Genomic DNA, 14,913 nt, shown 5'->3' on the forward strand with positions numbered 1-14,913 from the left:
ACTCGGCATGTAAAAATCAACTGCCAATCATTAGCGGACCGGAGTTCCGCTGTGGCGACCCCTAACCAGGAAAAGCCGAAAGACACAACAACAACTTTCTCTGTCTTACATTGTAGTCTTTTAACAGTTATGCTCATAAATATTTTAGTCTGTGATTTAAAGTGATCACTCTCCAGTTTTTTTTGTCATCTCTGTTCCCTTTTTTAATATAAATGTTATTACTCCACTACTTATTTCTTCATATTTAATTCCAGTTTCTAACCATTCATTTATTACTTTGATAAATGTTCTTTTCTGCCAATCTTCCATTTCTTTATACATGTTATATTCAATTCAAACTTTTCCTGTTGCAGAATTTGTATTAATATCTTTAAAGATGTCATTTAATTAATTTATATTTATTCTTTTTTCTAGATATTTATTATCTTCTTTGTTTAATTTTTTCCTCATAACTTTTGTCCATCTTCACCTCTTTCTTAAGAAATGTAATACATACTCTATAATTATTTCACATATTCTTTTTTGGTCTTTAATTAATTTACTTTCTTTATCCTTTAATTCTCTTATTTTCTTTCCTTCTTTTATTATTTTACTCAAATATGGTTCTATCTCTTCTTTTTTTCCTTGTAATAAATATTTTTGTTTGTATAATGGATTGTGGACCTTAATCTGATTCATTTTATACAATTCTTTCCTCTTCATAGAATTTTTTCACTTTTCGTACTACAGCCTTAAATATTTCTTGACTCAGCATCTTATATTTTTCTTTTTCTTTCCTTATCTATACATTCTGAGAAGACCTTTTCATATTTTCTTTAAACTGTATCCGTAATACCATCCAATTTTCATAAAACTCTTCCCTTTCTATAAATTTCCAGAATGTAATCCGTTTTATCTTTCTGCTGAACCCAATTCATTTTCATTCATTCTTTTTATTCCCTTTCCTGTCTTACTATATTTTTCATTTTCTTATATTTTCATTCAAATCATTATATGGTCAGAAAATCCATTATACATAATTCATTTTTGTTTAACTTTTAAACTTTCTGACAACAAAGTAGTCGATCTCAGTTTTTGTATAATTTCTCTTCTATGCCCAATGTTTATTTCTCTATAACTTGAACTTAAATAAATTGCCTGTTATATTCATATTTACACATACATAGTTAAGTATACTTGTGAACATATTTCCCTTTCTTTTTTAGTAACGTTTGCATATAAAGCTATGATTCTATATTCATACTTTTTCCATCTTGTCTAATATTTAGTTATTCTACCCAATTCAACTATTGTAACGTCTAATATTTTAATCTCTTTTTGACATAATACACTTATGCGCGAACATGTTTCTATGCCTATGTTCCAGATAGCATTCCCATTCCAAAGTTTTTTCTGTTTGTGTTCTTTTGTTAGTAATCATATGTCCTCTAATGTTATCACTTCAGCCTCTATTCCAGCACACAAATTCTCCTCTTAATGTTTTTCAAACTGTTAACATTTAAAGCTAATATTTTCAGCTTTTAGCAAACAGTTATTGTAAAGTTCTTAACCAGTACCTTTTTTTCTAAATGTTCTGTTTTTAAAATTTCTTTTCCTTTCCCTAACTCTTTTCCCTGTGGAATTCTTTTTTATGTTTTACTTTATGCCTTTTGGATTCTTCTTCACTGGTCTTGTCCGTTTCATTTTCTTTTCCTTTATACTGTTCTTTACCTTTATGCATGACCTCTGCATTAATTTCCTTTTGTTATGCTTGTTTTTGTGTAACCATTTCTTCTATCTGTTCCTCCTGTATGCTTAAATTTTCATTTTCTTGTATATCTATTTCACATTCTAGCCAGGGATGCCCTTTATTACCACTTTTCTTGCATTATGACCCCGTAGTACCACACAAGTAACATTTTTTCTTGTCACATTCATTAATTAAGTCATCATCTTTACGACAAAAATAAGTCTTTGGTTGCCCTGTGTATCTCACAAAACCCCCATTACCACGAACATTATTAATACTTAGTATATGCAACACACTGTCACTTTCCATTTTTAATAGAATTCCACATTCCCATCCCACAGTCCAACGTCCTTGTTCATCATAAACTTTTGTAATGTCCAATACTTCTATATAAATAGCAAATAGTCATTTTAAGTCTGTGGGTTCAACTTCAGTTCTAAATTTAAACATTATTCTTTTTTTTTTTTTTTCTAAAAAATGGTTGCATAGCATATTCTGTCGTGGGATACATGTTCTATTTCTGTTAATATTTTCTTATAAAGTTTTACGTGTATTGTCCATTCTCAAAGATTAAATCACAAAATCTCATTGTTAATTAGAGTAAATGGTCTTACCTCCTTTGCTGTTGCATGTAATGGTGCAATCAAGGTGTCCCACACTTCATACCTGTCTAGCCCTTTGTCTTTTTTACTGCTTATTCTGACAGTTTACATTCCCTTTGTTTTCTTCCTTCCTCTTCTTCAACTGTTTCTGCATACATTTTCTCACTGGATTCAGCTATTTTCCTTTCTTCTTCTATTCTCTCCATTATATCACTCCACAGTGCTGCTATACTGTTTTCTCTCTCACTTTGGTTCACCGACTGTTCCACATAATCATCCCACAACTGTCCAGACGGAAGGGTTGTAGTAATACATCAATCCTGTTGGTCTGTCTCACCCTAGAACAATCTCTGTTGAAAAAGCTCCTCTGAATCAGGCCCCATCTCCTCCTGTACATTGACCTGTTCCTTTGTTGTTTTCTCCCACAGTAGGGATTCACTCTCAGCTATCGTCTCATTTGTTTCTCTGTTTGGCAGTGATTATGCCAACGCTATATCCTTTTCCATACTTTCACCAACATTTGTTCTATCAGCGCACTGGACTACATTTTCCATGGTGCTACTGTCTCTCCAGGCCACCTTCCTGCCTGGAATGGAGACTGAAACAGGATTTACCACCTTCAATATTGCTCCCCTACACCGAAGAGTAGGGGAAATTCCCTGATGCCCTGGCCCTTGCCAAATTTTCCCTAGTAGTATGCATACCACCTTGGGTAGCATTGCCACCTGTCTGTTTTTTTCTTTTTTCCAGACTATCTGGAAATCAAACTGATTGCCCGTTAGTCCAGAAAACACTGTACAAATCCTGGTATTCTGTTTCCAAAAAAGAAAAGCATAATAGATACTCAGAAAAAGGTTTCACAAACAGAAAAACGTAGCATTTCCTCATCTGATGTGTGAAAATGTCATCATGAAATGGCTGAAAAGTGTTCGGGACATGGGAGAGTGCAAGGGGTGTGGCCTAAGTCCGGTTTTAGCCGCAATAAAATGTAGCAACCCTAACCTCGGATCGCCTTGAGAAGCAGCCACCCTGGTCAACAAAGGATAAATAAAAGAGTAAATATGTAGTAGTATTGATTTTTTTATACTACTATTGTAGTTTATAGCAAATTATAATTGCCATCGAGATAAAATTATATTCTGTTGTCTTCTAGCTTCTTAGTCTGCTCCCATTGTCTGGAGTACAGTCTGAAGTAGCGAACAGATGATCTTTGTGCAACCATTCACACTGAACTTTATATGTAGATAAATGCTATTACTTTTAGCCCTGGGACTCCTAGAGTCTTTACATTCCTTTTGTTTGGTAGCTGAAGGCATTCTTAGTGTATTCAGACATTTTCTGCTACTCATTCACTCGTACCTATCCTTTATTTTCCTTCACTCATGATTCTACCTTTACTCAGAAGATATATGCATGCCTCCCACATGAACCTGATTTGGTGTCATGGTTTTGTTTTGTCCCTCTTAAAATTTCTGAGTTTTGCGACAGAACAGTAATCATTGTGACAAAGGGAAATACTGCCAGCCCACCTAGCTGAAAATTTGTAAAAAATTATATGTCATTTGTGAATATTAATATGATTAATGTAGAAATGTAACAGAAGGTGATACTGCCAGCCCAGCTGTCTGGAAGTTTGTAAATAATTACATGTCATTTGAGAATATTAATATGATTTATATAGGTGTGACAGAAGGAGAATCTGCCAGCCCAGCTATCCAGAATTTTGTAAATAGTTATATGCCATTGGTGAATATCAGCATGACGCAATTGCTTGTGTTACCACTGTATTAGAACTGTATGTTATGTGTATATCAAACTGTTGGCACAGAAGCGTGTGTGAAAAAGGTTTGTATAGTACTGAGATTAGAGGTGTGACCACAGTGTTCCCTGCTGGATTAGAACAGAAATGTATATAAACTATTGTAATTGTGTAAATGTCGACATTTTAACAGTGGGAACTAGAACATAGAGGGTTATCTTGCAAAACTTCAAGAAAATAGTTCAGATTAAATTGTTTTATGATTGTGCTATAAAAGTTTCTGTGCAACAAGGAGACATTATGTCTAGAACTAGGGTGTTTTCTGCATTGTTTTTTTTTTTAAGTGTTTTATGTCTCCCAGCACCTGCAAAAATGTGAGAGATGGGTATTTTTCACAGGAGATGCTAAAATGCTGACAGTTTCTAGCAATGGGGTTTTCCACTTGGGATAGTCAGATGACAAAAGTGGTGTCATCCTGCAAGTATCCTAGCAGCAATATTTGAGAGATTAATTTAAGAACTCTCTGAGAGAGAGAGAGAGAGAGAGGGCATTTTGTATTTTGTCTTTCACCAGAAAACATCCACTCATCACCTCTGCACTTGCCTTGCTGTGTAAGTAAGTTTCTAGGGCATGGTAACTTTTATATTCAGATAGGAATAGAGTGAAGTATTTCTTTATTTGAGACTGTCCTGCAATTTTGTTTTAAATATTTCCTATGATTTTGAACTCTAACGTTACTGTTATGATTTACTGAGTATTTTCTTGTTCTTTTATAATGTATTATTAAATACATTTAAACCTGTCTTTGTGGCTGATGTTTTTTCAGACATATTTAAGCTGTTAGAATACTTGCATATCTATTTGGTGACAGTGTACAGGCCACTCCTGATAGCCTTGTCTCTTGGTCAAACAACCATTTGGATTAATAGTAACGTTACACAGTAAGATTGGACACCCTTTGCTAAGGGTCATAAAGTAGCTGATAAGGATCTGGTTAGTGGCAGTGAAAGCTACCTTATAGTCTGGGCAGAAGGGGCCATAACTAGTAAACCTGTGCCAGCCTTGTGTGTGTCTAAATCAAATCTCAGTGTATGTGTCAACTACTTGGGCAGGTACACTGGGACGCGCACTGGATGGACAGAGAGGGTGCTGGAGATCTTAGCTTGGCCACTCAGCTGAGATCTCAACTCTGTAGTTGTGCCAGTGGGAGTCCTATTGGGGATCTGGAGAAAGAGGGAGAAACCAGCCCCAGATTGACTGTGATCTCTGTGTGCTGTTAAGGGAACTTTCACTTTACTGTGTGTGTACTTGTCATCCTCCCAGGCTGTACGTCTCCCACTGTTGCCAGTGGTGGTGATTGAGGCTCCTTGATTACTGAGCCAGTGTTGGGGCGTCACAATCATAATAATCTAATGTACGAATTACAATTAAAAATGTCTTATTCTTCAAAAAATGCATGTTTCTGCACATTATATTATTTGATTAATGTTCTGAATCAATAACAAATGTGTTTAAAAGGTATCTGTAATTATTCTGGGCTTTCTCCCATTCCTTAATTCTGTGTGCAACATTTTGCAAGCCTTTTTTGCTGCTGTAACACTGATTACATCATCCATGAAATATATTTACGCTGTGATAATTGTGTGTCCCTTATTTTCCAGAAGCTTTGTCCCTGATTTCTTTCCTTTAAGTTGAGAGGTCTGCAACATTCTTTTCACTTTGACTGAGGCATTGGTATATGTGAATAGTTCAGAAAGATGGGGTGTATATAATTTATATGAAATTAGTCATTCACTCATCTACTTTTAATTTGCTTTGTATTATTTTTGTGATTTAAATGTTTAGCTTAGTACGTGTATATAATACTTGGGCCATAGCAATACAGTTCTGTCTCATCTTAAGGAATTGCATTCGACACAGGCATAAGTGTTTTTAAAGTATTGTCAGTGTTTGATAAGTCAACAAGTTTTGTACTAGTTTGCTGTGAAATTTAACTAAAGACAAGAATTTTCATTTACTCTAAAGTTTTGTCATCTAAACATTTTAAATCATTGCTAAAATGAAGTAGTAATCAAAATGGTATTCTGATGTCCTTCAGCTCTTCTACTTAACACGCCAGTTCAAGGTCAGTACTGTCTGCAGTGTTTTACATTAAAAGCGTCGTTAATGCCCTGTCACCAAAGCCATTCATCTTTTTCATTCCTGATAGTTTTCATGCTGTGGAGGAGATGATTACAAGGACTGGATGCATAATCTGTACCATGACTGCAAAGGAAAAGGGGCATTGGCTTGTGGAGTGCCACATACCTGCTGCGTCAAAAGTAAGGTAAGATCAAACATTCTTATAATAGAATTGGTGAAATATGTTACAGTGCTCTGTTAGATGATGGATTTGTTTCATGACACGCAGAATGAAACAGTGAGTTCAAGTAGCATGCCATAAGCAGTGACATATCCATAAGGAGACACTGATGCTTTAATTCCAGGCTGTATAAAGTGAAGGCAAAAACATTCGCAACCACCATACACGACATCATTATTTCTGGATCAGCACGTGCACGACAGTGCAAGGAGCAGTGAAATCTGACAGCTTGTGAGAATAAAGTATTACTGAATTAAACCGAAGTAAAACAGTCTAATAGTCATTAATACAAATTCTCTCTCTGAGTTTTAGTTCACATTGTACCTTTTCATTCCTTATACCTCCTTACTCTCCCTTTTTCATTTACTTCCTTACTTCTATCAAATTTTCTTCCCTGACTTTCTAAGTATGCCATAAGCCTGTTTTTTCCTCACTTCATATTGCAATTCCTGTTTGTATTAGACTAACTTACCTTTAATTTCTTTACAAACTGTCTAAAATTTCACCAACTATTAAATGATTGTCATATACTGTGTATCGATTCTTAGTCACTGTTTTTATTATGTCTAATTGGTTTTAGTTATTTAAATTGCAGATTTTTTTGGTTTTATTTTTGAAGACTGCAAAATTATTGTTCTCAGTGTTTTGTAATAGTTTAGAGCTTTTCTACCTGGGCCTCCTCTGAAAATAGGCTTCTACTCAGTCAGACTTTCCTGGTAATCAAATGTCAATAAATAAATTAGATTTAGACACCTACATTCCATTATCACAAACACTATGTAAGGGTGCTTCTTTGTATACTCTCGTACCCTACCATCATATTACCCTAGCCTTCCCAAACTGTGTCCGAACATTCATATCATCGTAATGTCACAGTCTGACCTTCTAACCAAGCCTGAAGTTCAGGTCTCTTGCATAAACTACTGAGTGCGTACAGTAGGATTTTTTTTTAACTTTGCAAACCTCCTATTATCTAAAGCTGTATGTAGTCTTGGGTGCATTTGTGACAACACTTCAGCCTAACAGTACAGTGCTCGTTCATTGTATTTCTGTTGTTTTTTAGTTGCTGAATGCTTACGTTGTAGCTGTGTAACCTTGCCTATTTAAAATATTGTGCTAGAGAATCTGTAAGATCCGTTACTAGACTGAGCAAACTATTTATTGATTTCCTTATTTAATGTATTTATTTAACTGGTTGCTTGCTCAGAGTTATATACGGTAGGTAAATGACTGAAAAAATCAAAGACGTAGGGCACAGAGCACTGTCCTCACCGATTGAATCTTCTTTATCAAAAGCACCATTTATTACTGCGGATGTTCAAGTGTACTGACTGCTGAGAGGTATCTTTGTGTGCTGTAACTGGCATAGGCAGCGTACATGTTCCCACTCAGTGTCCCAGAAGAAAAACAATACAAAGATTTAGCATTTTTTTTTCCTGACTATAGCAGCAGGACTTGATTTATGAACCCATGTTCTGTTACTATGCAGTCTAAGTTCCTGCACTTGGTTGCCCTTACGTTTATATGTACATCTTAATTGAACTAGCATGATAATTTGGCATAATGTGTCAGTTAAAACATTTCATGGTTACATTAGACATACAAAAACAAACACATCTTACATAATAAGCAAAAAAACAACAAATAAAACACTAATAAAATAAATAACAAAGGGCCATAGCTCCAAAGGCAAGCCAATTCATTTGATTTGAGTGAACGAAAGCGCTCCCATATTAAAGTTTTGGTTTGCCTTTGGAGCTGTGGCCCTTTGTTGTTTACATCTTGCATAATAAACATCTTACAATGAGTTAAACATTACAATACAAATCAGTCCATAAATGTCAAAAGCAGTTTAGTATTTGTGTGTTCAAAAGTAATAGCAATGTGATAGGTCCAAAGTAGTAACAATATGACAGGTTTCCTAGTGCTTTAATGATTAGAAAGATAGATGGGGCAGAGGCATTTGTGGAAGGCGTGAATTGGAAAATTAGATAAAGAGCAGAAATGTAGATTAGACATGAGTGGTGGTAAAGAGGACAGAGGAATATGTAAGCAGAAAGGGTAGGTGTGCTAGTAGTTGGTCAGCCATATGGGATAGAACATTGTTACAATCTGGCATTTAGTAGAAGAACATGGAGGTTTCACTTAAAGCAAAGTTTGTCTATCTCCCTAAGTGTGCTGGAAATGGTTTCCACATCTTGGATATATAACTGGAATAGAGAGCCTTCCTTGATTAGTTATGGGACTTAGTTTGTTAAGCTAGGAATTTATCTTTAGACCAGACAGGTCTTCAAGTGTTATACCACTGCAGGAGGGTATGCAGGTAAAGGCATTCATCTGGGTGGTGAAGTATGGAATGAGCAGTTTTAGCTTAAGGAATTTAACATAGTTTTTGAGAGTGCAAGGTTGTGATGGGAGTCTTTTGAAGTTTGCAATTTTGTTCTAGCATTGTTCAGGCTTTCCTAGGAGGCTGTTGAGTAGGGGCAACATATAGGAGTGCTGGCAGGAGATAAGCATGTAGATTTATGAGCCAGGACAATGAGAAATGGTGTGGCTCTGTACAGAGTGCCAAACCTTTGGAGAGTTGTCTGTATGATAGTAATGTAAGTAAATAACAGACTTGAGCATTTTTATCAGTTGGTAGACCAAGCGGCTTGGTGTTAGAAACCTGCTCAACTTTAATGTTTTCAGCACAGGAAATAAAATGGACAATCCCAGATTCTAAAATTCTGACCGAAAGAAATTTGTCCTCATACCTCCCAGTTGTCACCACCCACTTACTACATCATCATTAACCCTACTCGTGGTTTCAGTTTACTTTATGTAGTCTAGTTTTCATTCCATCTGCTGAACACAATTAACAATATTCAGTTCCTGTCAAAGCGTTCAGTCCCCGATCACTGGAAAACAATAAGATTATTACATTTTTTGTGTATGTTTGTGTTGGAGGTGGTTAGGCAAGACTCTGTGTTTACTTTTTATGAACTCGTCAAAAAGCTTATCTTAATTAAATAAAATTTCTCTTTAGCTGCTACATTTCCAAACTCTGGAACTCCCTACCTGCCCACCTAACATCAAATAACTCCACAGCACAGTTTAAAAAACTACTAAAAGCCCACCTTAAGAACAACTGGCTATGCTCCTATCTCACCCCTGGGTAAAGACAGACATGTAAGCAGTATCTCTATTCATGGGCAAATGTGTAGATTCTCTCCCTGTTTCTGGTCCAAAAGTGATATTATCACATGTATGTAACTGTCTGCATTCCCTGTTTGTAGTCCAAAAGTGACTTTATCACATGTATGTAACTCATACCTCTCAGTCTGGAAACAGCAAAAATCTGGACAGGGTCCATAAAAAATAGGTACAATTCTGTATGCCGATTACCATCAAATTTGCATACATAATTATGTAACCACGCCCACTCCAATGGAATTGTGGGATACCAACTTTCAAAGGCAAACTGAAGAACAGACAAACAAAATATGGCACTAGAGTCCCCCCCCACACAGCCATTCCAATGTCCCATAACCTGTCTATTGCACCCCATTTACCATAAACACTAATGTGTGCATACTGCTTTACTTCTACAGTGATTATTTGGATTTTATTTTTGCTTATTGTAGCACAAACACTAATAAAAATCTGCTAAACAAAGCAATACTGCCTCACAGTGAAAATAGACTTGGCATTAAAACTTCTCTGCTCTTGAAACTCACATTAGTTGAAACAGCATTGAAAACCCACACCACATCCAAAGAAAATGCATGGCCAGTGGTGGATAAAGATTACCTTGGGCTGTTTTCAAATCATTGGCCTCTTGCACACAAAACAAGAAACATACATGTGTTCTTTGATACACCTTCCTGACTTTATTAAGTTATATTCTTTGTACAGCACACTTGTTAGACAGAATGCATTTTAAATTTATTGTTTGAATATTTTTCCAGTAGGCAATGAAACAAAATGCATGAACCAATAATGACAAAACTGCCCACTTCAGAACATTTCCATCATAAAAGTTTACTTCCACACCCACACAATATATATCTATATATAAAACAGAATAACAGTAGTGTAAGCCATAGGCATCTTGCATAGCTTCTTGCACTTATTTTCAATTTTCAGGTTTTTTTTTTTTTTTGGGTGGGGGTGACAAACATTTGGAAAGTTGCTAGAATACAGTGTTATGTTACCACGATGCATTTCACTGCCAGGTCTTGAACCCAGGAGGACCCTGTGCGCTACAGTCAGAAAAACATACCACTACCATTATGCCAAATCAGTAGTTTCCTGAAAGATAGGAGACTGACAAACTTAAATGGCTATCATTTAGTGAATTCAGTTCTTGTCACCGTAGTTCTCAACCTCTTAGCACAAAAAACCTGTACAAAGCCAATAATGGAGGAATACAGCCCCAAAAAATATCTTATAAACTTAGAAAATTGCTAGAATAAAAGGTTTTATGTTACCATTTATTTTCTGAAGAATACGAAGTCTGAAATTCAAATGCCTGTCATTATTTAGTGAATTCAGTACTTAAGTGATTGCCACAAAAATGCTGAAAACCACAGACTTTGAGGAACAGATCAAAAATGAGGCATAAATGTGGGTGTTGGCTAGGGACTTTAGGCTTATAACTACCTAAATCCAACTGCTCAAGTTCAAGGCCTGACGTGTTTTCACCTTCCCTGCTTTTTTTGATGGTGGTGTTTGTATATATACATTTTGGGGTTGTGGGAAGTTGTCTTTCTGCAAAAATACTTATTTAGGAGATATTTAGTTAAGTATGTCCTCAGTCTGTTGAAGCGGTTCAGTACTTTTTTGCTAAATCATTCATCAAAGAAACAAAGGGGAAATGCACAAAACAGAGAACATGACTAGAATACCTTTATGGCATGACAGGGAGAAAGAGAAAGTTTGAGAGTGAATTTAAGTCAGAGTAAACTACCAGAGGAAATTAAAATGTGTAAAGCTTTGTATACTTTCAGAATATCATTAGGCAGTCACATGAGGTAAGTAAAATGCAGGATTTGGTAAAAGATGACATTCATATCTTGTCCCTGATGATGTTATGACATGCTATATTAATATGTTGTAAGATATGTTGGAGTAAATTAAATATTGTCTGTTTACTTACATACATTTGCAGGATGAATGTCTCATGAAAAGAAAGTGTGTATTGCACACACAGCAGTCTACGGTGTGAAATCTTTGTTTTCCAACAGTGCATCATAACCTTAACTATCCGTGTAGAATAAGAAGTCATGAATCTTACTGATAATTCTTTGATGTATTGTTCTGTGGGTCTTTTTAATTGTAATATATATGGGTCAATTCCCCTTCCATTACTTGTAGGGAAAGTAGCTTTTTCGATCTGTCCCCTGAAAGACCCATATGCCCAAACATTAAATGAGTCCATGGTTTCTGTACTGTAACTAGATAAATGCTGGTGAAGCTCGCCATATGACCTTATTCATGTGTGTTCATCCTAATGTTAACTCTACCTACACTGGCCCGAACAATAGCTTTACTATTACCTTAAAATAAATATTTTCCTTAACAACACTGCTACAGAAGATGCATACACAGGCAGACACAGACACATACACACACACATACACATACACACACACACACACACACACACACACACACACACACACACACACACACACACTCTTCAGTCCCTTCCGTTTGCTCTGCTCCAACCAGAATTTGGCGGACAAACGAAAAGAGAACGAATATGAATAATCCACTTCCAAAAGACTCCATTATTCAGTCGCTCGCTTTTCCATGCATGCAGCCATTCAAAAATCCATCTAGAAATACATGGTTGTGACCGTGCATAAATGCATTTCATTATCGTTTAGGCCAGACTGGTGGCTTTGAGACAGACTTAGTTAGTGCATGTCTGCATGAAGTTGATTGACAGTGGCAGTTCACCATTTTTACTAACAAGGTGGTGAACTAAATTGCATAAATGCAAACAAAGTGTCGGGAGGGGACTCGGGACCATAATTGCTCATCATAGCACTTCCAAGAGATATACTAGGGGGTTAGGGTGGGTTAGAATAATGAGTTTAGTATATTTTAGTAATGTATGCAGAAAACAGACTCACTGTCGTGATGTAGTATAAAACAGATTCTCTCGTCTCACACATTGTATAAAATATCATAAAATGCATATATCATGCAAAAAAAGGATTTTCTTTTGGATTAACTAAGTTAAACTAACTTGCCGGCAGGGGACAGGGTGGGGGGGGGTCGTGTGTGTGTATACTGTGTGTACGATAAACTGATGAAGAGAGTAACATTGTGTTGTTGACTTCTCACTTCCTCAGTCCTCCTCAGCTAAAATCCGACAAGCTGGCAGGCTGCACATGTAGCTGACGTCACCGCACACGCCTCCACGCGATGACGTCATGCTCAAAAAAGACGGAAAAAAAATGAAAAGAAAAAAGCCTGGAAAATCAGAAATTAAGGGGTGCCACTCGAGAATCATGGCACCTCCTTATTTGGACCCCAAAACTCGGTAAAAAAATGAGTAATTCGGGACAGTTGGGAGTTAAGATGTAACTGTCTCCATTGATAAGCACATACTGCATCATAGTGCATCTATGAGCCTGCTAAGAACTGTATATAGTCTGTGTGTATAAGTCTGCAGTATACTGCAGATATTAAGCGTGTCGAAGTCTGTAATATACTGTATGCTTTAAGAAGTGTGATACCTCTGATTTGTATATCTTACTATGAGCCTGTGCTTACTGGCCTGTATTTGCTAATGTTAGTATACCTGTTTTGTATGTTAAGGCCATTGTCCTTAACCTGTTTGTGTATGGAAATGGAGCTTTTCTCCCTAGGCCTCCGCTGAAAATGGACATGTGTCCAATCGGACTTTCCCAGTCAACAAATGTAAAATAAATAAATAAATAAATTGTGCAGCTCTTTTTATTTCCTTTATTTATTCTTTTTGCATAGCGTAACTGCGAGCGGTATACTAAATCTTGACAGTTTCTTGACGTATTCCCCTTACTCCGTAGTAAAGTAGTCTCAGAATTAGTATGTACAAGTATCACAGGTTGCAGTAGCAAGTGAAGTCATAAAATTCCAGAAAGGTCACTTTTCTCTGAGGATAAAAAACACAGGTGAAACTAATGAATGGCTCAGTGAGAGTTGTATTGAATACAACTGCAATTTGAGAAGGAATTTGACTAAGATCATTAAAGATTCCTGTAAGCACCCCCCACCCCCTATGCCAAAGCTGGGGTGTGCTCAGAAAGCCAGACTGAAAATGTAAACAAAGACCAGAATCAAAACAAAAACAATCAGTTTTAAGTCTGAGGTGAGCATTACCCATCTACTTTACTGGATCGAGTCCTTTGTAATGGTCTCTAGCTGCCTCAGTGAGAGGGCAGAGCAAATGATTGTAGCATCAATGTATATTGAGTGGATGAGGATGCAACTGTGAAAAGCTTATTTATGTATATGCTGTATAGCAAGGGTTGAAGAATATACAAGAAAAAAACTGGGAGTTTTTGCTGATCACATTAAATTCATTATTGCTGTGGCTTGCTAAGGTGGGGGAGAGAGCTTTTGTGTCTGAAAGTTCCAAACTGATGTTCATTACTATGATTTGATGTTCCTTCCCTTTTTCTGGCAGACACCTAAGTAGATCTGTGGGCAGTAGTAACTATACACGTTGCCCACAGCACAATATACTTGTATGTATGTACGCATGTATTTTATTTAACTTTTGTAGCAATGGAAGTAGGATAGGGTGGCCTACAGTTTTTCATTCTCCTGTCCACAAGACTTCATGAGCTTAGAAAGTGTAAGTAACATTTTTGGTGGCAAGTAATGTATGAAAGCAATTACAGGATCACTTGGGGGAGAAACTATATTTGTCGATGAGCAATGTGACCATAATATGATTCCTTCATAGTCAAAGATAGCATGCAGTCTCATATGGAGGACATTTTACTTGCCACTATGTATGTGTTTTGCAAGCAAGTATCTTATTGGTAGTCTATGACTTCTTTGTCATTTTATTGTTTTTTTAACTACCATCAGGGAACAGACATACACTCTCATATGAAGTAAGTGAATCCACAGCTTTTGTTGTGTCAATCTGGCACTGTATGTGGTGTCATCTTGAGGGGGCTGTTTGACCTCTGCACAAAATGCCAAGTAAAACTAACTTCAGAAAGTATGTAAAATAATTCTGCATGTCAGACGTTATAATCCTTTATATTTCACCAGAAGAAATATATTTTTGGTGGTTACATAACATGGGTTACAGTGCCTTGATCTCATGTGGCTGAAATGTGGGTCAAATTCAGAGGTTTGCTGCATTGGAAGCTGTAAGATATGAATTGCAGTCTTGGGTGTCTTAGGTGTGTTTTTTTAGATGAATAATACTGCGGTGGTGGTGCTGCGGTAGCATTGTCGCCTCATAGTA

At 36.4% G+C, this 14,913-nt stretch overlaps 1 protein-coding gene across 1 annotated transcript in view; it reads left to right on the forward strand.

Moving 5' to 3' along the window:
• Positions 1–14,913, forward strand: part of LOC122810542 (tetraspanin-15-like) — a 1,820,183-nt gene that overhangs the window by 903,914 nt on the left and 901,356 nt on the right. Inside the window, exon 6 of the mRNA XM_044082123.1 lies at positions 6,300–6,416. Within this exon, the coding sequence (XP_043938058.1) occupies positions 6,300–6,416 (117 nt within the window). The remainder of the gene's footprint in view (positions 1–6,299; positions 6,417–14,913) is intronic.

Source organism: Protopterus annectens, chromosome 9.part0, assembly GCF_019279795.1.
Source record: "Protopterus annectens isolate FY-2018-M chromosome 9.part0, PAN1.0, whole genome shotgun sequence".
Classification (NCBI taxonomy): Eukaryota; Metazoa; Chordata; order Ceratodontiformes; family Protopteridae; genus Protopterus; species Protopterus annectens.